We start from the raw sequence: 24183 nt of genomic DNA on the forward strand, positions 1-24183 counted from the left end.
TAACTCAACTTATACTAAATGTGTGGGTTAAAAGGTAAAAGTCAAACAAAAGCTAAATTCCTCTTAGGATTTGGCCCAGAAAATCGTGTGGGCACCACCAGCGAGACCCCATCCACATAGACATGTCTTCCAGGATTTATTGAATTCAACGGTTGAGATCGAATATAATCAAATCTAACGGCTCAAATTTATGTCCAACGGTTAAATAATTAAAAAAAATTATTTAACTCAAAATTCACCGAAATGTAGTAATTTTTTAATATTTATATGAAATTAAATTATGATAGTGTACATAATTTTAAAAAAAAAATTACTTTAAAAGAAAAAATTAACCTAAATTTATTGTTTAATAATCTTAGGCTAAAAAATTTAGGCCAAAAGGATTGGAGCAAAAAAACTGTTTCTAAGCTAAAACCTAAACTTTATGGGCTAAAAATGTTAGGTTTTAGCCCAAGGATTGGGGATGGTCTAAGAGAGCAACTTACATAGTAAGACTGTAAGAGTATACGAGTACTTTTGACACGGAACACCGAGAAAAATAATATATGTTGTTAAAAGTTTGATACTCTAGTCTAACTTCACATTCTTGTCTAAATTACTACAAGCCATTTTAATGGTAGTGAACAATAATATGATACTCTAAACTACTCCAATTAACGAGAAAAATGGCGCACACAACCTAGATAAGTAAGCTTTCACCTCTTCTCTTTGGTTATAGGTATTGATTTTGATTTGATATTTGTTAAGAGTTAGATGGGGATACTTGAGTTAAGCGTCAATCAATCTCTCTTCCCCTAAAAATCTTGCAGACAAGGAGGAGGTCTTAGAAAATAGACAATGAAAAATGACCACGTAGGTTTCAACTCAAGTGGTACAAAATAATGTCCAAAAAGAAAAAGAAAAAACTACGAAAGGAAGATAATATTGTGGTCCTTGTAATTTCAACCACTAAATAAATAAATTATAAATTTCTAATATATTTGTCCATGCTTTAAGATCCTCAAAATTTTATCCAGAATTTCTCACTAATATTTGTGGATAAGAATCTCCAGTGGAAGCCACAACACAACACACACACCGCTAGACTACAATTCCAGCCCTTCCACTTTTACACAGGCTTACATGCACATTTAGCAGCCAACCATGCAGCTCCACCTCCCTCTCCAACCTCTGCCACTGTCAGCTCAATAGGTAAATGCTTAATTATTAACTTAATTGGATTTCTAATATATGTTTAATTTTTTTTGTTTTAAAGTTTGTAGCTTTGAGTTTTACTTAATTGCTGTGTGGAGAGCTCAAATTGTACTATTAATGTCCTTAAGCATTGGTTATGATAACTATGATGGTTTTCAGAAACCCTTTTAATTGCATAAATATTTGAAAGATGTGGGTTTGGATGTTTGGGCTGGATTCTTTTCCCCATTTTTGTTTTTCTTTTGTTGGATTTATAGGGTTTATTTTATTTTATGTTTAAGCGTTATTGGGAGCGGAAATTGAACTTGAGACGTCGTTACAGAAATAAATGTTCTTAATCAACTGAACTACAAGCCTGTTGCCTTTGAGATTTCGAATTTCGGACTTTCATTTCATGAAAATGGTTCTTGTTGCCTGGATTTTTGGTTACTGTTCCCTCTTCCCAGCCTTCAGTGGATGCCAGCAGTGGTATATGGATTAGATAGTGGATGTCTCAAAAGCTATGGAAATTTCTGATACAGTGAATGTTCATGCCTTAAACTTGGCCTTTACAGGTATGGACTGGAAGTCAAAATCTGAATTTGATCAAGGAAGTTGCGAAATTGAGGAAGCAGTGGAGAAAAGAACTGGGAGAGTTTGGTGCTGTTAGGGGCTCAGCTCATGGGTAGACGGCAAGAGGTAACGATTCCGTTGGAGGCAACGAACCATCTTTACTCGCGGTATCATATCGTATTAGCTTAGTAGTCAGTTTGCTTGAATGTAGTATGTTTGCTTGATATGTTGCAGCTTATGTAAGTTTATGGTTCAATCAATGTACATTCTGTTTCTTCCTTAATCTGCACTACTAATTAGGCTGACAATGCGTTGTTCTTTCGTAAACCTTTGTTGATGTACATTAGGTGTAGTTTATGCGTGTGTGTGGTTAATTAAACATGGTAAATGGTCTAATTCTGATCAATGTGAACTTCCTAGGAGCCACAGTCGCGCAAGAAGGGATCAACTCCGGGAGATGCAGGGATCCAATCCCGCTGCCTTGTATGTTTGGGCAAGAGTAGTTGCCAAGTTGTTCGTTCAAGAACGAAATTGATGAATGCTTTGATTGCAAAAAGGAAGCCTCATGAGGCCCATTCCGTTTTCAAGAGTCTAGCAGAAGAAGGACACAGGCCAACTCTTATAACGTACACAACTCTTGTAGCTGCCTTGACGCGCCTGAGGCGTTTCAAGTCTATTCCCTCGCTCCTCTCTCAAGTGGAGGAGAATGGTATGAAGCCCGATTCAATACTTTTTAATGCCATGATCAATGCTTCCTCTGAGTCTGGAAATATCGACGATGCCATGAAAATCTTTCAGAAAATGGAGGAGAGTGGATGTAAGCCGACAACCAGCACTTTTAACACTCTTATCAAAGGGTATGGAATTGTCGGTAAGCCTGAAGAAGCTTTAAAACTGCTAGAACTTATGTTGCAGGATGAGAATACAAAACCGAATGACAGGACGTATAATATTATTGTTAGAGCCTGGTGTAGCGAGGGGAAAATGAATCAAGCCTGGAATGTGGTGTATAAGATGGTTGCATCTGGTATTCAACCCGATGTAGTCACTTACAACACATTGGCAAGGGCTTATGCCGAGAATGGAGAGACATGTATGGCTGAAAGGCTGATGTTCGAGATGCAGAACAACAAAGTTAACCCCAATGAGCGAACTTGTGGCATCATTGCAAATGGCTACTGTAAAGAAGGTAGCATGACAGATGCCTTGAGGTTTGTATACAGAATGAAGGATCTTGGTGTGCAGCCGAATCTTGTTGTTTTTAACTCTCTTATCAAGGGATTTCTGGACATTACCGATACTGATGGAGTTGACGAGGTGAGTTTTTACCCTTGATTCTTTAGCACTCAGTTCCTCACTTTCTCACAGAAATTTTACTTACATAAAGAGCTTAACTTCACAGGTACTAACGTCGATGGAAGAATTTGGAATAAAACCAGATGTAATAACATTTAGCACCATAATGGATGGATGGAGCTCAGCAGGACTCATGGAAAAATGCCAGGAGGTCTTCAATGACATGATAAAATCCGACATAGAACCTGACATCCATGCATTCAGCATTCTTGCAAAAGGCTATGTGCGTGCCGGTGAGCCTGAGAAGGCCGAGTCACTTATGACATCCATGGGAAAATATGGCGTGCACCCAAATGTTGTAATCTTCACGACCATCATAAGCGGGTGGTGCACCGCTGGAAAAATGGAGCATGCTTGGAGTGTCTATGAGAAAATGTGCGAAATGGGAATCACCCCGAACTTGAAAACTTTTGAGACCCTTATATGGGGATATGGAGAAGCTAGGCATCCATGGCTAGCAGAAGATTTACTCAATATAATGGAAGAGAAGGGAGTTCATCCTACTAAGAGGACTATCCAGCTCGTGGCTGAAGCTTGGCGTGCGATAGGTTTAGTGACTGAAGCCATGAGAGTCTTAAATGATTCGGACAAAGAAAATAGGAGGGACAAGATACCTGATCAGAGCTTGGAGATCATTAGTAGGAAACAAAACTTAAGTACTTCTTATCCTAATGTTTTGCAGATACCTGGAGTAGTAGTTTCTGATAACGGCGGTTCTGCTGCCAACATACGAGGTCATATGCTTGTGAGAGGGTTTGAGTTTTCAGCTGAAAGTATGCAGCACAGTGCTACCAAAACCATGTGTCTTACGCAAACTACATCGTCCGTGCTTAGAGTCCAGCAACCACTGATTGTATGTAGAAGGCAGTTTCAGTGTCAAGTTGGGATGTTCAGGCATTTCGTACATACATGTCCGGTGGTGTAAATATATAAACGAGGAAACAAAGGCGGTCGCGGTGATCAGTGATCAGGAGGATTCCTTGGTTCTGATTCTTGAATTCAAGAGTGGGGATGATTCTTTTGCTAATCAGAGCTGCTGATTGTGTTATACTTCCATTCCTACTGGTGTTGCTGATGAATTTGTTCTGAAATTGTGTAATTTGCTACATGGGATGTGTAACATATACCATATGTGTTCATAATTCAAGGCAAAAAAATCTACATCTGGATATCTAAACAGACAGAAGCTACTACAAAAAACAAACTAACCTATGTAACAAACCTAAAAATAACGGGTACGAACTTAGGGTATCTCCGAACAGTACTAGTTGAGGTCAAAAACTCGTTTTACACCCCCGTAGGACCAACAAACAAGGAGCCAATTATGTACAAGTTGCAGGATCAAAATTTTCCACACTCAAAACAAAAAATAAAAATAAAAAGAAGAAGAAGAATACCCAAAAGCTACGAAATCTGTAGAGATTGGTTTGAATGAGTAGCTAGCTTTGAAACAAAGCGAGATGCTCTCTCTACACGTCTTCCCTCCATCAACTTACCTCCAAAACCCTAACTTCAACCCTACCCATTCATCCACCCCAATCCAAATCCCTAATTTCAAAGTCCTCAATCTCCACCCAATTTCAAAAACCAACTTCAAAGCCCTTAACTTTCGACGATTTAAGCTCCCAAATTGTAAAACCCATCTCAGAAAACTTTCTTGCAATGCTCTGGAGGACTCCGGCGAGGAAACGAAGGCGGTTTTGGGCAGTGGGGGTGGTGATGGTGGCGGAGGAGGCGGTGGTGATGGCGGAGGGGATGATGAGCAGGTGGAGAAGAAGAGTGGGACTTTTCCGGAATGGGTCAGTATCACTACCGGCGATGCAAAAACGGTGTTTGCGGCGATTGCAGTGTCCCTGGCGTTTCGGAGTTTCATAGCTGAGCCGAGGTTCATTCCTTCGTTGTCAATGTATCCTACTTTGGATGTGGGAGATGGAATTGTAGCAGAAAAGGTCAGATTTTTATTTATTTTTCTGGTGAATGTATTGCTTATGGCTGTATGGTTTCTTTTTAAACCTATTGATTTCGCTTTAGAAGTCTGAATTGTAATGGCAACATTGCTACTTAGCTACATTTTTAGATGAAGCTTGTGTTTGAACTTAATTAGTGATTACAATTCGGATTTCAGAAATTAGAATTTGGATGGAGTCATTGAATTTGGATGACCAGTTTATGCATCGGTCTTGTAGTACCCGGGGAAAAACGGAGTTACCATTTTCTTGATATGCAATGTTTGAGAGGGTGAGGTTACATAAGAAGGATGATAAAGAAGGGGATGACAGATGAGGGTTAAACTTTCAGGGGCCTTGTACTACCTGGGGAAAAACAGAGTTACCATTTTCTTGATATGCAATTTTGAGAGGGTGAGGTTACATAAGAAGGATGATAAAGAAGCGGATGACAGATGAGGGTTAAACTTTCAGGGGCACGAGGTTTAGCAAGAAAAAAAGCTTCCAGGGCACATAGGCAATTGAGAAGATAGTGGTAAGGCATTTTATACAGAGTGACAGATTTCTCATTAAGCTAATGTCAAGCTAGATTGATCAGATTTGTGTGCACTTGAATTGTTTGATTTTTTTGGTCGACAGGCCAAGGGCCCCACTCCAACAACACTGATAGTGTCCCCAACTTGATAATTACCACCTGCCCAATCCATCAAGTGTGGGGTTTTATCACAGAAAGGCCTCGGTATTAGTTAGAGTGGGGTGATCATACTTCAACTCTTTCTTTCTTCTTTCACTCACCGATGTGGGATATCCAACGAGTATGTGATTTTGTTTGATCATCAATGATAACGTATGTTCTGCTTAAAATTGTCAGGTTTCATATTATCTCAGAAAGCCATGTGCGAATGATGTAGTTATCTTTAAAAGTCCACCAGTCCTCCAGCAAGTAGGATATACTGAGGACGATGTCTTCATTAAACGAATTGTTGCCAAGGAAGGTGATACTGTAGAGGTGAGACTGGCATTTTCGCATGTCATAATATGGTGGTGGTACTTTCTGTTTTCTTGCTATTTAATTACATCCCTATGTCAACCAAGAGGTTTATGAGACCAGTATACTTTACATTCCCTACTGTATGACGAGAAATCTAAATTAAGATTTTGTCGAGAACGAGTGCTATGACAATCTAGATATGCAAATTTAATTCCGATTTGCTTTGAAAGTTAGTAGATTTATAATAATACAGTGACGGTTTCTGTATGTCTGTCTAGAAAGTTGTCTTTTATCTGTCGTTGTTGATACCTAAATTTTAGGAACATAACTACAAAAAATTATGGCTGATTGCAGGTGCGCAATGGGAAGCTCATAGTAAATGGAGTGGAGAGAAATGAAAAATTCATCCTTGAACCACCTGCATATAATATGACTCCTATTGTAAGAAATATGTTACGACATTTTATGTACCCATACCTTTTTTTTTCATTTATTTGAGGTGGTATGGTGGTTTCCATGTTTTAGATCTTTTATAAAAGAATGTAACCTTTGCATCTTTTTCTTCTGTGTTTATGTTGCACAGCGTGTGCCAGAGAACTCAGTTTTCGTGATGGGTGACAATCGAAACAACAGCTACGACTCGCACATATGGTAATGTTTCTAAAACCCAAGTGCAGAATTGCGAGATATGTTAGTTTTAAGACCTTTGATTTACCTCTTATCTTTTAGTTCCTCCTGTTGATTGCTTGTTCAAGTTTTGAAAATGTTTAGGGGTCCATTGCCAACCAAGAATATTTTAGGAAGATCCCTGTTTCGGTATTGGCCACCAAAGAGGATCGGTGCCACAGTTCATGAGACCGGCTGTGCTGCTGATAAGCCGGAGAGTATTCCAACGTCTCAGCTAAAGGAAGGTCTGGAAGGCATTCCAGCGTCTCAGCTAAATGAAGGTGTATCATTGAATTAGTAACCCTACGAAGTTTCTTCTGGCTGGTCACATAAAATTGTTTCATTTTTTGCTTTGGATCTCATGTAACATCTCTGTTATAAAGAAACACGCTTACGGGCAAATTTTTGGAAGGCCCTAGTTCATTATAATTAGTGTTACATTGTAAATCGACGCTTGATTTACGTAACTTATTCTCATTTCAAAATGCATAAACGAATAACTTGGACACAAAAAGCAAAATTCTTTTAACTTATCAACTGTCATATAAGATGGATATCGTCGATCCAACAGTCATATAATTTAACTTCCATCACACTCCGATAACCATTATAACTGTAATATGTGCTCGTTCCATGAAGAAACTGCGCAAACAAGACGGAGAGGTTTGCCTTCAGTGCTCATTTATAAGTACATGAACTCGTTTTTAACTTGATGGGTGTGCTAATATGAGAGCCGATTTCCATGGTGCAAGATACGTGCCTTCGGTGCTTTGATCTCACCAGCTTCCCCACCACATTCCCTCGCGACCGGACTTCAAACACCAGCATCATGGGAACTCCTCCGTTGTTATCAGATACTGCTAAGCTTGCCCCAGCCCCGTATAAAGGAACCTTGATCCCTTGGAGGTTCACAGTCACGTTCCGGTAGCTCTTTCTTGGTTGGTAGTATTTCTTCAACTGCATCCGAATTTGCAACCAATAAGCACAAGGTGAAGAAAGGCGCAGGTTCTCAAATCACACCCAAATTGTATGAATTCTTACCTGACCAGTTGCAACTGCAATCTCTGAATACATCAGTTTAATCGGCGTGGAGCTGACATGGATACCGAAGAACGTAGCAGGGTTGTACACAGTCATCCTCACTGAACAGTTCATTGTCAGCATCTTTGTAGGCACACCAGTCATGTCCGATCCTTCCCCGAAATAAAAATTATGGACTGCCAAGCTCTGTAGGAAAAGGGTTTTGAAAACACTTAAATTGAAGATTATTTGAAACATAAGTAGTTACCATTAGACAGTAAAATCAGCAAAAGAAAAATAAAAGTGATCTCGGCACATCCCTTTTCTCTTCATGCCCGCCCGTATTTGATTTTGACCTCTGAATTAAATAAATCAAGGTACAAATAAACAGTTGTGCACACGAGAAGAAAAAGGTTGCGCGGAAATAATTTCCTAATAAAAACTTTAGTTATCTCTCTAAATTGAGAGAATATTTTTCTTTGTGTATATATCTCTAAATCTATTCCTATCTCAATCGTCTTCCGTGGAATGCTGAGTGAGATAAACACAAGAAAATATACAACGTAAAAGAACCCCAACGGGGAGAGTTCACTAGTACTTGCCAGGTTCCAAGTTCACTAACCTAACTAATAACACACATTCCCAAAAGATTACTTTACCCAAAAATCATTAAAATAATCAACCCAACATACCTTAACAGCAACCCTTGCTCTGTTCGGCCTGCTAGCTCCCCAAAGAATTAAGCAAAAAACAGAGAAAATCACAACAAATCCGAACAGAGCAACACAAATCTGGCACCTTCTCGGAATCCCTTTATTCCCATAAAGCCCTCCATAATCTCCATCCTCCTCGATCACATTGCACTCCGGCCACCCCTTGTCGTTGCGCTTCCGGGCACCCTTCTGGCCCGAATTGGAGGACCGGAAAGGGCCCGAGACCCGACTGGCGGAGGAGGCCCGGGAGTGGTGGCCGTAGGAGGGGTGGGAGGGGGACTCCATGGGACTGTTGAAGGCGGGGGTGGCCTGCATTGTGGAGGATTTATCGCCATCGTTGGAGTCCCTGGAGGGGCTTTGAACGTAGTACACCGGGCGCTTGGGTGATCTGGGTGGTGATGGGGATAGACTCGTCACGTCTGAGTCGGATTTCGCGTGCATCATAATTACTGTGGGGGTGTGCAGTATTTAATGTGTGAAGATACTGATTTTGCTTAGAACGCTGTTGGAAACTTTGAAGCTTTTTTGGTAATTTGATTTTGGTTTTGTGAGATTGCTTGGATTTTGATTAAACAGATGAGAATGCCAGAACTGGTGAAAGATGATGAATCAGACCCAGCTGGGAATTTTGAAACTTTATTGGAAATTTGATTTGGGTTTTGTGAATTGATTGGGTTTTAAATAAACGGCACGGCTAAAGCTGAGAAAAATGCCAGAATTGGTAAGAAGATGAAGAACAACTGAGCAAATGGAACAGAAAAAGTAGGCCTTTTGGCTCAGAAAAAACAGAGATTTTGGTGGAAAATGTTAAATTTGATTGAACCCAGGTGGAAATTTGGAAGCTAATCGGAAACTTGATTTGGGTTTTAATTAAAGCAAAACGAAATTACCAGAATTGGAAAGAAGACGAATAGCAAACTTGATCAAATTAAACAGAAAACTAGTATCCTTCAGCTAAGAAACTGAATTCGATTACGCCCAGATGGAAATTCAAAACCTTTTAATGAAATTTGATCTGGGTTTTCGTCAGGTTGCTCGGAATTCAACCGGGTTGGTGGAAAAAACAGACTGAAATGGCAGAATTAGAAATAAGACGAAAGAGCAGAAAATGAACAGAAAAGTTTGTGCCTTCGAGGGGTTCAGAAACTGAGGAGGGATCTAAAGGGACTTTCGGTGTGCTTCTCCCCTCTCTCTCTCTCTCTCTCTCTCTCTAGAGAGTGGCGTTTTAGTGAAGTGGGCACACTGAGTAAAGCAGAGCACTACCACTACCGCAGAACAAGTTGAATAACCACATACTTTTGTTGGTCAGAGAGTGAGAGATACAGACGGAGTTGGGGTGGAAGGAGCCAGAGGAACGTTATCTTAGATACAGCGAGGTTTGGATTTAGGTTCAGAGGTGCCGAAGCTGCAGGTTCGGGAATTAAGTGTCGGCAGTTTTTTAGTCGTCCGTTACTCTAGTTACCCGCGTTAACCATGTGAATTTTTGACGGGGTTAGTTTTGTGACAGTGTTACGTTTGGCGCGCACGAGGTGACGCTGTCCGAGTGGCTGGTACTGATTGACGCCGTTACTTTGCGACGTCTATATCCTCATTTGTCCTTTTATTTCGAAGTCTGAGGTATTTTACACTCCTAAAGACTAATCTTTATGAGGTTCAGAAAGACTAAATGCGTGGCACACCTCATCTCATAACTTTATACCAAAAGATCATCCGTGATTTTGTAAACTGACTTAGAATTCCAAGTTATACGAAGACCACTTGCCGTGATTGATGATCCTCACTAGTCATCGTGTTACAATTTTGGTTAAAGATTTTACAAATTCATACTTCGTAACATTTTCACCACTCCGAAATATGCATTAGATGAGTTTGGTTCAAAATTCATTACAATTGACTTTGAACTTACGCAAGAGAGAGGACGGCCTGCATGAATAAGCCTTGGTAACATTTCATGTCTATAAAACGTATTAGTTTTTTATCTACCATTGATTGCATAGCTGTGTATCAATAATATTACGTGCGAATAAAACGTGTGAGATTTTTATCCACATATGAGAGATGACACTTGCCGGATCCTCCAATGACATGCGTTTCATCATACATCATGCGATCGGTTTTTGTCAGGTACTGTTTACATTTAATTTTAAATAAAAAAAAATTTACAATGATTTCTGACCGCACGATATACGATAAACGAATATGATTAGAGAATTTTCAAAATCCTCATAAGAGGATCCGACGAAGATCCTCCTGGTCCACATATGGTTGTGTAAGTGTGTATGCAAGTTGCTCAAAGAGGGGAGAGACTTCCTTACTGTTACTACATGTCCATCATGAAATTCCATCAATGATAAAATATTTTGGTAGATGGATAAAATATGAGGATATTTTGGTTTTAAGTTTTAGCCTATTAATAGAAATGTCCTCTAAAATTGTTAGTTTGTCTCAATTTATCTCTCGAAACTAATTTTATCTCACTTTGTCCCTTAAATTAATATTTTCAACTCTTGTGATTCCACTTCATTCCATATCGTTAAAGAATTGTTAAATTCAAGGATATTTTAGACCTTTACTTTTTGTATATTTTTTTTCCTCTAGCCTAGACGCATGAGTTAGGACAATTGTTTAAAATAAATTATTCAATCAATAGAAAAATTCCAAGCAACAATGTAAAACTTTTGGATGCAAACTGTGAACATTTGCTTTCGATGATTTTTTTTTGGTTGAGGAAGTTTTTTTGGACAAGATAGCTTAATGATTTTTTTTAGATTATATTTTGTGCAACTAATTTGAAATTATTTTTTGATGGGTGAAACTAGGCCAATTTCGATTAGAAAGATATCTTGAAATATGTTTCCTTTCTGTTGTAATGAGTATTTTTCAAGTGCAAAGTTTCAAGCCATTACATATGGCTTGCAAGTTACTAAAACCCTCTTCGGAAAAATGAACGATAATGAAATTGTGTCGAGTGGATTATTTATTTACATGTTGTGCACAATTTTCGCTCAACTTAATGATTTTTTTTTAGATTATATTTTGTGCAACTAATCTAAATTATTTTTTGATGGGTGAAACTTATGGTTAGGCCAATTTCGATTAGAAGGAAATCTTGAAATAGGTTGATCATGTTTCCTTATTGTTGTAATGAGTACATTTCAAGTGCAAAGTGAGTACACATGCCTTGCAAGTTAAATGACCCTAAAGGTTCTTTAACAAAAGCCAGTTTCATAAGGCAAAGCGAGACAAAACTGATGTTAAAATCAAAACAAAGACTCGTCACTTTGAAACACAAATAACACTATAATGTGGTGCTACCAGCAGCAGCCAGTCACATGTGCAAAAGACAACTTTATTAACCATAAATTTCAATTTAGGTGGACAATAAGCCTACAATCGTGAGCACTACCAACAAATACCATCTATGCTACTCAACCTCATACAATGGCATATCCAGCTACAAACTCATGTGTGCTTCGTTGCTGCAAGTCCTTTCGAATGCCCGGAGTGCCCCGATCACCACGAGACTCGTTCAACAAACATCACAAACGTGACACCTGCAAGAAACAAAATACAAAAATGCCAATACCACAAAAACTTAGAAACACTGCTCGACGAACTGCATATGCTTAAAGGTTTCATGGACTCGGACAATTGATGCAATATCACAGTAGTCGGCAAGGCCAAAGAGGCCACTACGACGAGAGACCAAAACATAAACATCTTGGAATAACGATTGATGCTGCCATAGGTAGTGTGAGATACTCGAGAAAACAAATTCCAAACAATTAAGCAATGTTGATGTTGCAAGATACAGCATCAATCTAACTGCCATAGGTCAACCCAATTCCGCCTTGGGAGGGATCAGATAAGCATTCCACACAGAAGAAATGGATTAAAATTTAGTAGTAAACAATACCGGCACCAACAATCTCAGACATGCTTGCATTCACAAATACAATTAAAAGAACACAACAAACAAATGAGAGCACAATGATGAAGGACAACGCACAACAATGGCAATTGGTACCATGATAATCTCAGGGATTTAACAAAACGTGGGATAGTTGCAGGAGGACGACAGGGGGTGCACAATCAATAAATCAACCAGGAAATCGTGCAACTCCCGCCCCCGCCTGCAACTATTCCTCCACTTTCATCCCACGATAAGCAATTTCTGAATGTTATTGATCAGAGAACATTTGCATAATCCGTATCCACACTCGGCAAACAGGGCAAAAACAAAAGGGAAAAATTGACTGGATGAAAAAATAAGCGCAATTTTGACACAAATATCAAGTTTAAATTCAAAACTAGAGAAACAATCACAAGGGTCGTCAGATAGGAGCGAAAGACATGAAATTTGCTTAATCACAGAGATTCAGTTGAACTATGCGTCAAATCATCACGCGACCCTACTGTTCATAATTGACAAACGATAAAATAATCTACGCTAAATTCATAAAAACGGATGTTATTATTTTCGAAAAAGAGATCAGCCTCAGAAGGAAGGCAGTAGGTATATATGTAATCACAAATTGTCATAAATTACACGAAAACCGTACTATCATCATTGGCAGCCGAGCTCAAATCCTAAACCCTGTTCATTTCTTTTCTGGGAAATAATTTGGTGGGTATTTTCATAAATCCAAAACCAACAAAGAAGATGCCCAGAAAAAATTCAAACAAAATAAAAAGATTAAAAATTTCATCTTCCTAAAATTTGGAAAAAGACTTTGATCAGCCTCATAGAGAAGATTAGGTTGTTCCACATAGAGAAATTCAGACATATGCTTGTCTAAATATTTAATTTAATCATCGGCTGACCTAAAAAGAATCACAAAAAACAGATGTTTTTTTATAACAAAAGGAGATTAGCTATAATTAAACCCTAATTTGGAGAAAATCAAGAACAAAAGATATTAATTTTTTAAGATTTGGAATGAGAGGGACTCAGAATATGGGTGGTGATATAGCAGGATGGTCGGCAAGGCCTTTACGGCCGTTACGACGAACGAGACCTTATATCAATGAATCGTCATTGCCCCAAAATTTGAATTCAAAGCTACAGAAATTGGAAACAAAATAGAAAATAAATGGCGATGGTGATGGCGATGGAAATAGTTGAAAACCCTAACTGCAGAGGAGCTGGAAAGTTGGAAACCCTAATTGCAGAGGAGCTGGAAACCCTAAGCGGCCGAGTAGACATTCATATTTTTGTGTGTTTTGGGTGGAAGAGTTCGCGGGTTTATAAAGAGGTGTGGCGGAGGCTTTGGGGGCTAGGGTTTTGCGTATGGGTAGGGCTTTTGAGTTGGGACTATTGTACGCTACATGTGGGTGTATGGTTATAACATGCGCCTCATCCTGTGACAGATGAAGTTGGGCTCTAACATCAACTGATCCACATCAGGCCAGCCCATGATAAAGCCCTTACAACAGAAAAGGCCCATACCTGAATGAGTTTTTGAAAGGATTTTTATTTTCACTGAGTTCATGGGCATGGACGGCAGTTGATGAAAATAAGAAGTATATACCACCATCTTAGGGCCGTTTTGGGCGGCTATTTTTTGGAAGTGCTTATGCTCAAAAAGTATTTTTTGCTGTAAGGCGTGTTTACAAACCTGTAATTGGAATGAAAATAAAGAATCTAATTCTGATTACGGATTATACTTGTGTTTATTAAAATTGGGATGAATCAAAAGTGTGTGGGACCCACATAAAAAATGAATTTCAATTCCCAGGATTGGAGGAATTAGACTCCTTCTATGGATGTGGTAATTGAATTTTGGGAGGGTGAGGGAATCGAGAATGCATTTGCTCCTCCTATTATGCCCTCGATTACTTTTTTTATTTCTAAGACTATCCTTTATAAACCCATTAACCCTAGTTAAATTATGCACAACTCCTTACTTTTTATTTATTTCTATGCTCATTCACATTATGCACAATTCCATGCATATGCCGAAGAGAAGAAACTACAACTTGAGTGATAAAATTTAAATATTAAAATAAATACTTAAATTTATAAATAAATAAAAAAAACAAAAGCATTTTAGTGTCTATGAAATAAAAAAGCAACTTAATTTTTTTTTCTTACTATTATATATTATATCAAATTTTATTTAAAAAAGTACATAAAATATTTGATTTGGGACAAGGGCATTTTAGTAATCATACTGGTTTATATTCTGATTCTGCTTAATTAGTAAACAGCTTTATAAAATTAGTGTCATTTCTATTCCGATTTCAGAACATTTAAGTAAACAGTTTCAATAGGAATCCGATTCTAACTTCTGTTCATTCCAACTCCCCCTCAATTCAATTCATCATATTTTCATTACGGTTACGTAAACATGCCATTTTATCATAAATTCCAAGTGATATCCATCGATTTTGCCCGAGAATCCATCAATGAGTTGTTTCTTGGTTAACCATTACACCAAATCAGACCAACTTTCTTTCTTGACACAAACTAGATTGGGAGTTTGGGGAAATCGAACACTAAATTTCAAGAGCGCGGGTAAATACAACCACTCGAAGCCCCTACAACAAAATTTTATCTTGGTTTGGCTGAGTCCGTCCTCGATTATACGTACCGTGACCCGTTATATATAGTAGCACAGCAATGATCAAGTTTCCTTAACAAACCAAAGAACCTGCCGTTTCAACCTACAACATTGCTTTAGTATGACAAGAATCAAGAGTTTTAAATTAAAAAGAAAATGGCTATAAATTAGCCTTTAAATATGAAATGTAAAAATAAATAAATAAAAGGCTATAATATGCCTCACTTAATCCATCAAGCTATATTTCAAGCAAACACAGAAACACTAACATTTCTACATTCTAACATCACAACCGATGTTACAAATTTGACCCGAAAAAAACCGATGTTACAAATGTCACCAGAATCTAAGACCTGATAATATAGCACCACATTGATTGCAAGGCCAGTCTGATGACATTCAAGAACCAAAGAAGGTAAACAAATTAAAGAAGCAACTTAGCTAAATCTAACGCCTTCCCTCATCTTTCCACTGGCATGATCCGCGAATCAACCGTTGACAGGATCTGGGGCATTGACATGCCTCCAGACACAACGATTTCTGCATTAAAAAATAAACAAATAAGATACTGCATCAATGGTAAGTACAACTTCATGGAGATAAAGCAACTATTTTCCTCTCTATTTTAACCTTTCACTTTTCGGATGTGGTAGGTAAATTCAAGCTAAGGGCTCAAGTCTATTAATCCCTGCCGCTTTATTTCTATATGAAGTTGAATAATATAAGCTTACTCACCAATTCCCTCCCGTACGGATAAATTTGGTCTGATAACATCCTTGGTGTTGACCAGGAACACATCACCAATGTAAAGATGGTTCGTGGGAACATAAACACAGCACAACTCCTCATCTCCAGAATAACTCTGCAAAATAATTTTGGAGCCAAGGAGAAATAAAGTCACCGTTACAAACAGTCTGAAAAACCAATTATGTTTAAAAGCACAAGCTGCACAACATCATTTCATCCGTTAAGTTCACGTTTTTTACAATGAAAAATTATTACCATACCTGTAGGACAACGGATGAAGTGATGAACCCGAATGCATATTCACCAATACGTGGATGCCTTATTATGGCCACTTCCTTGAAGGCTTGTGTGTTTTGATCTGAAATTATAGAGCTAAAGATTAAAGATTGGCCCCACGTAATTCATTCATTCAAACAAAGAGGATGAAAATTTCTATAGAGCTCACCTGGGGATATGGCAGAACTAATCTGCTTGGAGGCATTGTAGATATGACGAACAAACGGCATTCTTTTGATAAACCACTCACCAAGGCCCAGGACAGATGCACCCAACCATGATGACATGAACACCCCAACGAGAAATATGAATGTTATGGAAGTTACAAATCCAAGACCTAACATGTATATGGAAGTTGAAAGGTCAATTATACATTGTAAAACCAAACCAAAACAGAATCACTGAAAAAGGATGTGTTGACTGTAAACTAGGCATCATATAATGAATCTGAAAAAAGCGTGTTGTGTGTCATATGGTGCATTAGGGGTATATTTTTTTGTCAAACTCCAACATTGACCATACCATATGCGATGCAGGAGCCAAGTTAACACATTAGAGTCCTAGTTTCTTATGTAATAAATGCAGTTTCCACGTACTCTGCGGGTTATAAGTTAGTCTTTACACATGTACTCTCTATGTTACAAGATTAATACAATGTGTCATAAATTAGTCCTTAGAATTCCTAAGTATATTCATGTGGATCTTTCCAAATTCATGTACCAATTAGCCCATAAAAGGATCTACTTTGAAAGCTTTTAAAATCAGATTTAGTGAAAAGTTCTGGAATTTCTGCTTGCGTGTGAAGCACATGTTGACTTGGAGTGAATCCAAGGAATATTCTGGTGTGATGCCAGATTTTTCCTAACTTCTCTTCTGAGGTGATTCCAATACACCTTTGTTGTGATGCCAAAGGCCAGAATTAGTCTGGATTTCTCTTTTATTCCCATCCCTTCTTATTGTCCTACATCATATGGCAACATCCTTTGATTCCTTTGCTTACATACTCTAGATCTGATATATGATCACCAGGGCAATTAAGCACCTGTTTCTAAGAATAGGACAATAAAGCATGCAAGTTAAAGAAAGTCAAACTCTAGCTTCACAGCATCTTGTTTTCATTTATCTAAAGGATATGAACTGTCATTTATCCAATTACCAAATAACTAATGCAAGTTCGAATAATAACAACGAAATAATGGGGATAAAGGGAGTACATTTCTGAATACTACTTACCAAAAATGTTGATTCCAAGTTGAGCATAGATCGGAGAGAAGAAGCCATCCACAAAGTGAATGAACCACCATGTGATATAGAAAGTGATCGCTATTGGAAATAGGATCACACTGTAAAAGAACAAATAGTGAGCAGCCAACATAATTTATACGAGAAAAAAGCAATCTTGAACAAAGAAAATGTTGACAGCAAAGCTAGTATGATATAATATATATGATCTCATTACTACTGCATCAAATGGATGCACCAAGATAAATCAAAACATACATGATGAGCATAAATTTCCATGAAATGGTCTCAGTCTAAAACTTATAAGAAGCTAAGTTGTGCATTTCTTGAATTCATGCGAGAGGGTAGTTCTCTATCTTATCCAACTATTACTTTGCCTGTAACAAAACTCCTAGAGCTCAAACAAATGATATACTTCTACTTTCAGAAAGAGGGAAAAATAGATTATAGATACATGCCAACAATCTAAGTTTAAATTCGTATCACTACCAAAGCATTCCATCCTTCAGAATACCTCATGGCTCAAGCTAATAAACTTAAAAAGTACCTTGAGAACTAAATCTTAACAGTAATCAGAAATCCAAGAACTTGTACAGGTGCAAAAAACTAACGTCACATTTTGATCATTAAAGAAATTTACCCTCCCCACAACATAGAATTGATGGTTTACACACAGGTTCAAATGCAATAGCATATGCACGTGATTTGAACGAAAATAGGAGCCACAAGAAAGAAATATTCACCATCCTGTCATGAACTTTTTTGATGCCCAACTTCTAACAACTTTGGAAAACGTCTGCACAGACATAATTAGAAATCAGAACGATTTTACTGAAGATTAAGAAAAAACGCACAAACGCACTAAACGTGGGCAAACTTATGTGGCAATTTAGGCCATAAAAAATAACAAACTTATGTGTCACCCAATTTCTTATCGAAATGTCTAGATATACCACTATCAATTACTTGGAAGCTGGAGGATAGAAATAAAGTCGTACTCATACCAAAATTTCGAACCAATTAGCACATTTCAAGTCCAAATTAACTGATGAAAATTTGACAAACAAACCAAGACCCAAATCTGAGTTTGCTTCTGCATTAGTCTCATGAAACAGTACATCAAACTAAGTCAAACACAAAATTAGAAATTTAATCACAAGAATCAACCCATGAATCACAATTAACACAAACACACTAACTTCAATTCGCAACCTATGAAAGAATTTCAGAATTTCCCTCGAATTTTCCTCCATTTTCTCAGCAACCAAACATAACATAAAGCAATGAAATTTGAAACAGAAAGCTAAACCCTAGGCCCATAAAACAGCAATCTAAAATCACCTCGCGGCCGGTGTGGTGGGAGGAGGAGGAAGACGAAGAGGAGGGTTTGGACGATGCATCCTCGTCGCCGGAGTCCGCCACGGGAATGAGAAGCTCACGGTCTCGCGGTTCTCTGTCTCTGCTCGCCATTACAATCGATGACGACGACTTCTCATCGCCCATCACCAGCAGACCCCAAATTGATATACGGCGCCGTTCCAACGCCGCAACGCGGGGCCCTTTTTTGCCAGTGAAATTCCAGATGAGCGAAGGACTCTGATTAGAGAGAAGCTCTCCTGATCCTCGTTTTGCTTCCTTTGTATTTCTGGCATTTCAATTTTTTTTGTTTTTATTAATTAATTTAATTAATTTTTTAATTGGGTGAGGATTTTGAAGGAATAAAATAGTTAATCCTTTTTCTCTAATTAGGCGAGTACTTCAAGGAATTTGTTTGTACAGCTAATTAAAAAATGGGCGGATTAATTAATGCGTAATCTCACTTTGTTTCTCAAAATTTTCTGTATATTGATGTTTGATGGGCTGTGTATTCAGATGATTGGATGGCAGCATTTTTGCCCCTCAATTTGGTTTTCTTTTTTGGTAATGAAGTATTGAGATAAGAGAGTTGTTGAATCTCTACTATATATACATACACAATTCTTAATTAGGAGTGTAATTTGGATGGTCTTTGAAATTAAATCTCAAGTTGGACTCCTAAGTGGAGGGGATGAGTAGATGATGAGTTTAACTTGAAAATTGATAAGAGCGTAAAGAAGATGTCAAATTTATGGTGGTATTATTAACGTCTAAAAAAAAACAGTTGAAAACTCACTTTTGTACAAATAAAAAAATATGTGTAGTTCACGTGAAATGACATATTCACTATGTGTTGCCAATTTTAACATTATGAGTTTGACACTTCCGCTTCTACAATTAAATTAAAGTGGAGCTCAATGTAGATGTATAAATAACTTTTCCAAATTAATCTTATCTTATAGGGGATGTCATTAGTACAAGAACAAAGGGAAGCAAAAATAAATGAACTTAATTTGGTTTTTTTGGTAGAGGAAGGAAAGACATAACTTGGCTTGGGACATCGACTTGGTCATCTTATTTTCTTGTGATTGCTACATGTTTTAAAGTCTAAAGCAGTTGAAAAGTATGTTTGAAAGTTTGTGTGTTGAATTTTTAACATCATATAACATAATTGGTCATCATCAACTAAGCTAGCAATACTAACACCAAACACTCTACCGAATATCAAAAGCATTTTTAATGGTGTAAAAGCATCTATTTAGTTGTGTCAAGCAACAAACTGTTTTTTCGTAAAGGGATACTTTGGATGTGGTCCCTAGTTCCTAACACTCTTTGACTAAAACCTTAATGGTATTTAAAGTTTGATCAAAGTCCCTTTACTTTGTACACCTCATTATATTACTATTAATATTTATATTTTTATAGTTTTGACATTAATTGTTTGATATTTTATGAGATTTATAATCCTATAAATTTAAAATCCCTCATTATAATAGTATTATAAACGGCTACAATAAAAAATATTCAAACATTTTGATTGAATAAATGGATAAAAACTATGTAACAATAAGAAATAATAAATGGCAAAAGAATATATCCATAGTGTTAAAAAAATTGGTACATTTCACATATAACAAAGTGGTACATTAATAAAGAAGAATGGGTACATTATAAATAAATTAGGGTCCAAATAAAAGATTAAAAAATTATGAGTACAAATGAATTTTAAAATATATGGGTGCAAAAAGAAATTAATACATGGGTACAAATAAAACTAAAAAGAAAATACTACAAATTTTAGTTGCAAATTAAAAGTTGGTACAAACTAAAAATATAAATATATGATACAAAGTTTAGCCATAAAACATAAATATACCATATGTAATTTTTCTATCTTTGATTAATTATACAATGTCACGTGACGGTAAACACATGGACACAAATACAAATAAAACTTTAAAAAATATGGGCACAAAAAGAAATTAATATATGGGTACAAATTAAAACTGAAAAGAAAATTGGCACAAATTAAAAAAGGTTTGCAAATTAAAAATGGGTACAAACTAAAAATAAAAATATAAAATTTAGTCATAAATATAAATATACTAATTGTAACATTTTTAACACTAAGGGAATATATTTAAAAATAAAAAATATCTATTATTGAAATAATTAAAGATATTAATACCCAAGGACCTTGATCAAAAATTGAAAAGGAATAGGGTTTTAATCAATGAAGCAGTGAAAAGAGGGATGCGAACCTAATTTCTCATTTCGTAAAAGTGTTACGTAAACATATACATTATACATAAGCATTTCCAAATGACCCCTTATTCATCTAGTTATACTTTTCTTCTTGGTATTGAAAATCCCTCCTCGTTGAGAGACTTTTCCAGGTGTCGGGTATTCAGTCGTACTCTACATGACATAATACAAAAGTAAAGAAAATTATATATTTTACTGTGTTATTTACTTGTATTATGACACGTAGAATACCGGACACTTAAAAAAAATTCTCAAATAAAAAACATGTTCAGAAATGAGGCCCAAAATAAAAGGCCAGAAAAGAGAAACCCTAGAAAGGAGGATTTTGGACATGAAACTAGCACCATTGGCCCAATGGAGATTTCTTAATATGTAAGAGATGCAGGCTGCAGGCTTGAAATGGATGTGGATGAAGTCACAGTCCAAGGCGAAATCATGGTTAGTTTCCGCCGATTAGGTTGGTAGTGACCGCCCTTTCTACCAGAGCCTTGCACGTAAGTGGTGCTAGATGACAGACCGTCCTGTAAACTGTAGTTCTTCCACACATGACAACATAACATTACTCCACCTCTTTGAGGTGAACCAATAATTGGCAACATTAGAAGGCGATCGTATTACCATGTTTAAATCATATAACAATTGATTTTGAGTGAAAGTTCTAGAATGGACTGGCCACGAAATACGTAAATGAAAGATTGAATGTGCGGTAAAAGATTAATGGCTAAGCATTTAACAGATAAGGATTTCAGTGCATACTTTTTAAGAAGTTAGATAACTGAAAGAAGTACATAAGAATGCATGATTAACATGTAGTACTATTATCGTGACATCTAATTCGTAATTTATGTGTGATACTACCAGAGACAAAAGGGTCAACTGACACTCCGAATTTCGGTGAATCTCTATGGATGACTTGAATGCTGCTATTTTGAAGGTTGGAGTTGCCCTTCATATAAGCCCTCCAACAACTTGATAAAATGCCTCAAAGAGAAGTTGCCTTATTATTGTGAAAAGTTCATCGTGTAACCGAATGTAAGATCAATGGTTGAATGATAGCGTGGTGGTTTAATTGAGAGCAATGTTTTTTCATTGAAAATGAAGTTATAATGCAGCTTTTTCAAATACGATGAAAACATGTCGTGAACAATTATAACTTGTATTATTATTTGTTCTACAAATTATAAACGATAGAACTATAGTTTAATTTTTGAGTTATTATATGTCCAGTAAATTTTTTACACATGATCCTCTGAATAATTTTTGCTGAATCCGCTGCTGAATATCACCGCGGTCATGATTGAAGGGCATAAAAGTATTTCTCTACATCCACGACTCTATGATCAAGTGGAGATTAGAGCCTAGAAGTTGTAAACGAATAATTGGAGGAATAATCAATCAAGAAAATTTAGATGGACGGAAAAATAGTTGGATTGGGAAGGAAGTGGAAACAAACAAAAAGGTGTACAAAAAAGTTGAGCTACGTGCCAGCTTGAAACTTCTCCTGACTTCGGGCGCACAAAATTAGTCAATCTCGGACCCTATGACTTGTGCTCCGCAATCGCAGCCAGCCAATAGATTCTTGAGTTTCATATAATTAGTTTCTAACATTCGTGGAAGCACTAGCTTGCACAAAGGAATCTATATAACTATCTATCTGGGATTCTAAAGGTAGAGAGAAAGAAGCGGAAAAGAAGAAAGATGCTGGAAGGGAAAGCTACGATAAGGGAAGCAGACATGCCAGAAAAGATGCAGATGCAAGCCATGGCTTGTGCTTCTCAAGCCCTTGATCTCCATGACGTTTTTGATTGCAAATCCATAGCCGCCCACATCAAGAAGGTATATACTTCGCGATTACTGATTTTTCTTAGGGTTGGTTAGATACCTATTTCGTTTTTCAATTTTACTTGAAAATCAATTAAGAAAATATAGCTAAAATAAGGAAATAGACAATCTTCAGATTTCTTTTTCCTAATCAATCAAGTCTGAAGATCCGAACCATTAAAATTTGATTTATCGATTAAAGTTGTTATAACTTTTAAAGTAAATCATGTTTGTTACCGTTGAATCAAATTTTAATGGTCTGAATTTCAGAACTTGATGAATTAGATGGAAGAGATCGGGAGATGATTCCTTTCCCTAAAATAAGTCGAATCTTTGTTCATTTTACAATAATAGTTAATTTTTTTTTCCTTTTTATTTAAAGAAATTTTAACGAAAACATCTCGGTACTTTTCGTTTTAATAAAAAATCACATTTTTACATTAAAAAATCAATTATAGTACTTTTTATTTTATCTTTATAATTAAAATTCAAAATTTTTAAACCATTTTCATTAATTTTTTTTTATTTAATGATATTTGCGTCTTCAGGAATTTGACAAGATGTATGGGAGTGGGTGGCAGTGTGTGGTGGGTTCTAACTTCGGTTGTTTCTTCACTCATTCACCTGGAACTTTCATATATTTTGCTCTGGAGACCCTCAATTTCCTTGTCTTCAAGGCTGCCTCTTCTTGAATTATTTCCACCACTTTCACTATATATATATATATATATATATAGAGAGAGAGAGAGAGAGAGAGAGAGAGAGAGAGAGAGAGAGAGAGAGAGGAGTTTTTGTATAAAATGGTAGTGAAGTAGTTGAGGAGTGTCTCTTTGTAATTCCGAGGAGTGTCTCTTTGTAATTCCTATCTCCTTTTTTTCTTTGTTAATAGTTTGTTTTTTTAATCTGTGGTTGTATGAGTATATGTTTACAAATACCGACCCAAGTTGCATAATGCACTATTGAGAGTTGAATTATAGCTAGCGGTACCGCCAAGAAAGGCATTGCAATTTGCACCCAGTCCAACTAGCCAAGTCATATAAAAAGACACTGTTGGATGTACGTTAGATGCCTCTGGTTGGTTGAGTCAAATATTGGATTAGAGGTTCACGATTTTAAAACTTAATTTGTCTCCTGGTTTGGCTAATTCGTTGAAGTGTTTTAGAGTTGTTAAAAATACTTTTAGATAATTAAAAATTAAAAATGTTTGTGATGATATTGGTAGAAAAAGTTATAAGCGTTTTTAAAGCATTTAGAATTTTACTAAAAAAAATTGACTTGCTTTTAATTAATGAAGTGCTTCAAGTAAAACGCTTATAAAGAAAAGTGGCTTCTAAATAACAAATGCGGTAAATAACATAGAAGTGGTTTCTAAAGTGCTTTTTCATTAGAGACTATTTTTATTTATTTTATATATATTGTATAGCACATGCATAGACTTTGGTGGCTTGTTTGTATGGAATATTTTTACTCATCAC

General features: G+C 36.7%; 5 protein-coding genes and 3 non-coding genes across 11 annotated transcripts; 3 read left to right on the plus strand and 5 right to left on the minus strand.

Annotated features, from left to right (window-relative positions):
• The first annotated feature begins 1002 nt into the window (after positions 1-1002).
• LOC137731937 (uncharacterized) lies at positions 1003-4279 on the plus strand. 3 transcript variants are annotated; one of them, XM_068471203.2, is made up of 4 exons: positions 1003-1191; positions 1749-1872; positions 2167-3063; positions 3149-4279. In XM_068471203.2, exons 2-4 carry the CDS (start codon positions 1855-1857, stop codon positions 4025-4027), a joined length of 1794 nt encoding a protein of 597 aa, XP_068327304.1. In that variant the 5' UTR covers positions 1003-1191; positions 1749-1854; the 3' UTR covers positions 4028-4279. The 3 variants fall into 3 exon arrangements, with proteins under 3 accessions (XP_068327304.1, XP_088542952.1, XP_088542953.1); XM_088686826.1 differs by lacking the exon at positions 1749-1872 and having other exon boundaries at positions 1052-1191; XM_088686827.1 differs by lacking the exon at positions 1003-1191 and having other exon boundaries at positions 1781-1913.
• A 160-nt stretch (positions 4280-4439) lies between these two features.
• Positions 4440-7190, plus strand: LOC137731944 (chloroplast processing peptidase). Of its 2 annotated transcripts, none has more exons than XM_068471222.2 (5): positions 4440-5051; positions 5920-6057; positions 6394-6480; positions 6623-6690; positions 6795-7190. In XM_068471222.2, the coding sequence occupies exons 1-5, from the start codon at positions 4563-4565 to the stop codon at positions 6808-6810; spliced, it is 798 nt and encodes a 265-aa protein (XP_068327323.1). In that variant the 5' UTR covers positions 4440-4562; the 3' UTR covers positions 6811-7190. The 2 variants fall into 2 exon arrangements, with proteins under 2 accessions (XP_068327323.1, XP_068327315.1); XM_068471214.2 differs by having other exon boundaries at positions 4461-5051; positions 6811-7190.
• A 16-nt stretch (positions 7191-7206) lies between these two features.
• LOC137731960 (uncharacterized) lies at positions 7207-9776 on the minus strand. The gene is made up of 3 exons (XM_068471234.2): positions 8418-9776; positions 7747-7932; positions 7207-7662 (listed from the first exon to the last, which is right to left on the minus strand). Exons 1-3 carry the CDS (start codon positions 8880-8882, stop codon positions 7384-7386), a joined length of 930 nt encoding a protein of 309 aa, XP_068327335.1. The 5' UTR covers positions 8883-9776; the 3' UTR covers positions 7207-7383.
• A 2988-nt stretch (positions 9777-12764) lies between these two features.
• Positions 12765-12853, minus strand: LOC137720354 (small nucleolar RNA snR60/Z15/Z230/Z193/J17). The gene has a single exon (XR_011066500.1). It is a non-coding gene; the product is annotated as a small nucleolar RNA snR60/Z15/Z230/Z193/J17 (small nucleolar RNA).
• Positions 12854-12932: 79 nt separating this feature from the next.
• On the minus strand, positions 12933-13014 carry LOC137720403 (small nucleolar RNA U83). Its single transcript, XR_011066511.1, has one exon. It is a non-coding gene; the product is annotated as a small nucleolar RNA U83 (small nucleolar RNA).
• Positions 13015-13384: 370 nt separating this feature from the next.
• On the minus strand, positions 13385-13482 carry LOC137720378 (small nucleolar RNA Z43). Its single transcript, XR_011066507.1, has one exon. It is a non-coding gene; the product is annotated as a small nucleolar RNA Z43 (small nucleolar RNA).
• A 1698-nt stretch (positions 13483-15180) lies between these two features.
• Positions 15181-18915, minus strand: LOC137742494 (protein CONTINUOUS VASCULAR RING 1). Its single transcript, XM_068482378.2, has 7 exons — positions 18608-18915; positions 18010-18062; positions 17258-17367; positions 16194-16361; positions 16009-16106; positions 15737-15863; positions 15181-15541 (listed from the first exon to the last, which is right to left on the minus strand). Exons 1-7 carry the CDS (start codon positions 18767-18769, stop codon positions 15462-15464), a joined length of 798 nt encoding a protein of 265 aa, XP_068338479.1. The 5' UTR covers positions 18770-18915; the 3' UTR covers positions 15181-15461.
• A 3465-nt stretch (positions 18916-22380) lies between these two features.
• On the plus strand, positions 22381-23831 carry LOC137744086 (uncharacterized). Its single transcript, XM_068483949.2, has 2 exons — positions 22381-22723; positions 23257-23831. Exons 1-2 carry the CDS (start codon positions 22586-22588, stop codon positions 23398-23400), a joined length of 282 nt encoding a protein of 93 aa, XP_068340050.1. The 5' UTR covers positions 22381-22585; the 3' UTR covers positions 23401-23831.
• Positions 23832-24183: the final 352 nt, after the last annotated feature.

The sequence above is a fragment of the Pyrus communis genome, chromosome 15 (genome assembly GCF_041283825.1).
Source record: "Pyrus communis isolate YQ-2024b chromosome 15, ASM4128382v1, whole genome shotgun sequence".
NCBI lineage: Eukaryota > Viridiplantae > Streptophyta > Magnoliopsida > Rosales > Rosaceae > Pyrus > Pyrus communis.

Excerpts from the sequence above, each read along its gene's own strand:
- LOC137731937 (XM_068471203.2), top strand. Across the intron at positions 3,064-3,148 it reads ATACTGATGGAGTTGACGAG|GTACTAACGTCGATGGAAGA; the intron begins GTGAGTTTTTAC and ends TTAACTTCACAG.
- LOC137731944 (XM_068471214.2), top strand. The coding sequence starts at position 4,563 with ATGCTCTCTCTACACGTCTTCCCTCCATCAACTTACCTCCAAAACCCT. Across the intron at positions 5,052-5,919 it reads ATGGAATTGTAGCAGAAAAG|GTTTCATATTATCTCAGAAA; the intron begins GTCAGATTTTTA and ends TAAAATTGTCAG. Across the intron at positions 6,481-6,622 it reads CATATAATATGACTCCTATT|CGTGTGCCAGAGAACTCAGT; the intron begins GTAAGAAATATG and ends TATGTTGCACAG.
- LOC137731960 (XM_068471234.2), bottom strand. The coding sequence starts at position 8,882 with ATGATGCACGCGAAATCCGACTCAGACGTGACGAGTCTATCCCCATCA. Across the intron at positions 7,933-8,417 it reads GAGCAAGGGTTGCTGTTAAG|AGCTTGGCAGTCCATAATTT; the intron begins GTATGTTGGGTT and ends CTTTTCCTACAG. Across the intron at positions 7,663-7,746 it reads TTGCAGTTGCAACTGGTCAG|TTGAAGAAATACTACCAACC; the intron begins GTAAGAATTCAT and ends ATTCGGATGCAG.
- LOC137742494 (XM_068482378.2), bottom strand. The coding sequence starts at position 18,769 with ATGGGCGATGAGAAGTCGTCGTCATCGATTGTAATGGCGAGCAGAGAC. Across the intron at positions 18,063-18,607 it reads CCCACCACACCGGCCGCGAG|ACGTTTTCCAAAGTTGTTAG; the intron begins GTGATTTTAGAT and ends ATGTCTGTGCAG. Across the intron at positions 16,362-17,257 it reads ACTTGGAATCAACATTTTTG|GTCTTGGATTTGTAACTTCC; the intron begins GTAAGTAGTATT and ends TATACATGTTAG.
- LOC137744086 (XM_068483949.2), top strand. The coding sequence starts at position 22,586 with ATGCTGGAAGGGAAAGCTACGATAAGGGAAGCAGACATGCCAGAAAAG. Across the intron at positions 22,724-23,256 it reads TAGCCGCCCACATCAAGAAG|GAATTTGACAAGATGTATGG; the intron begins GTATATACTTCG and ends TTGCGTCTTCAG.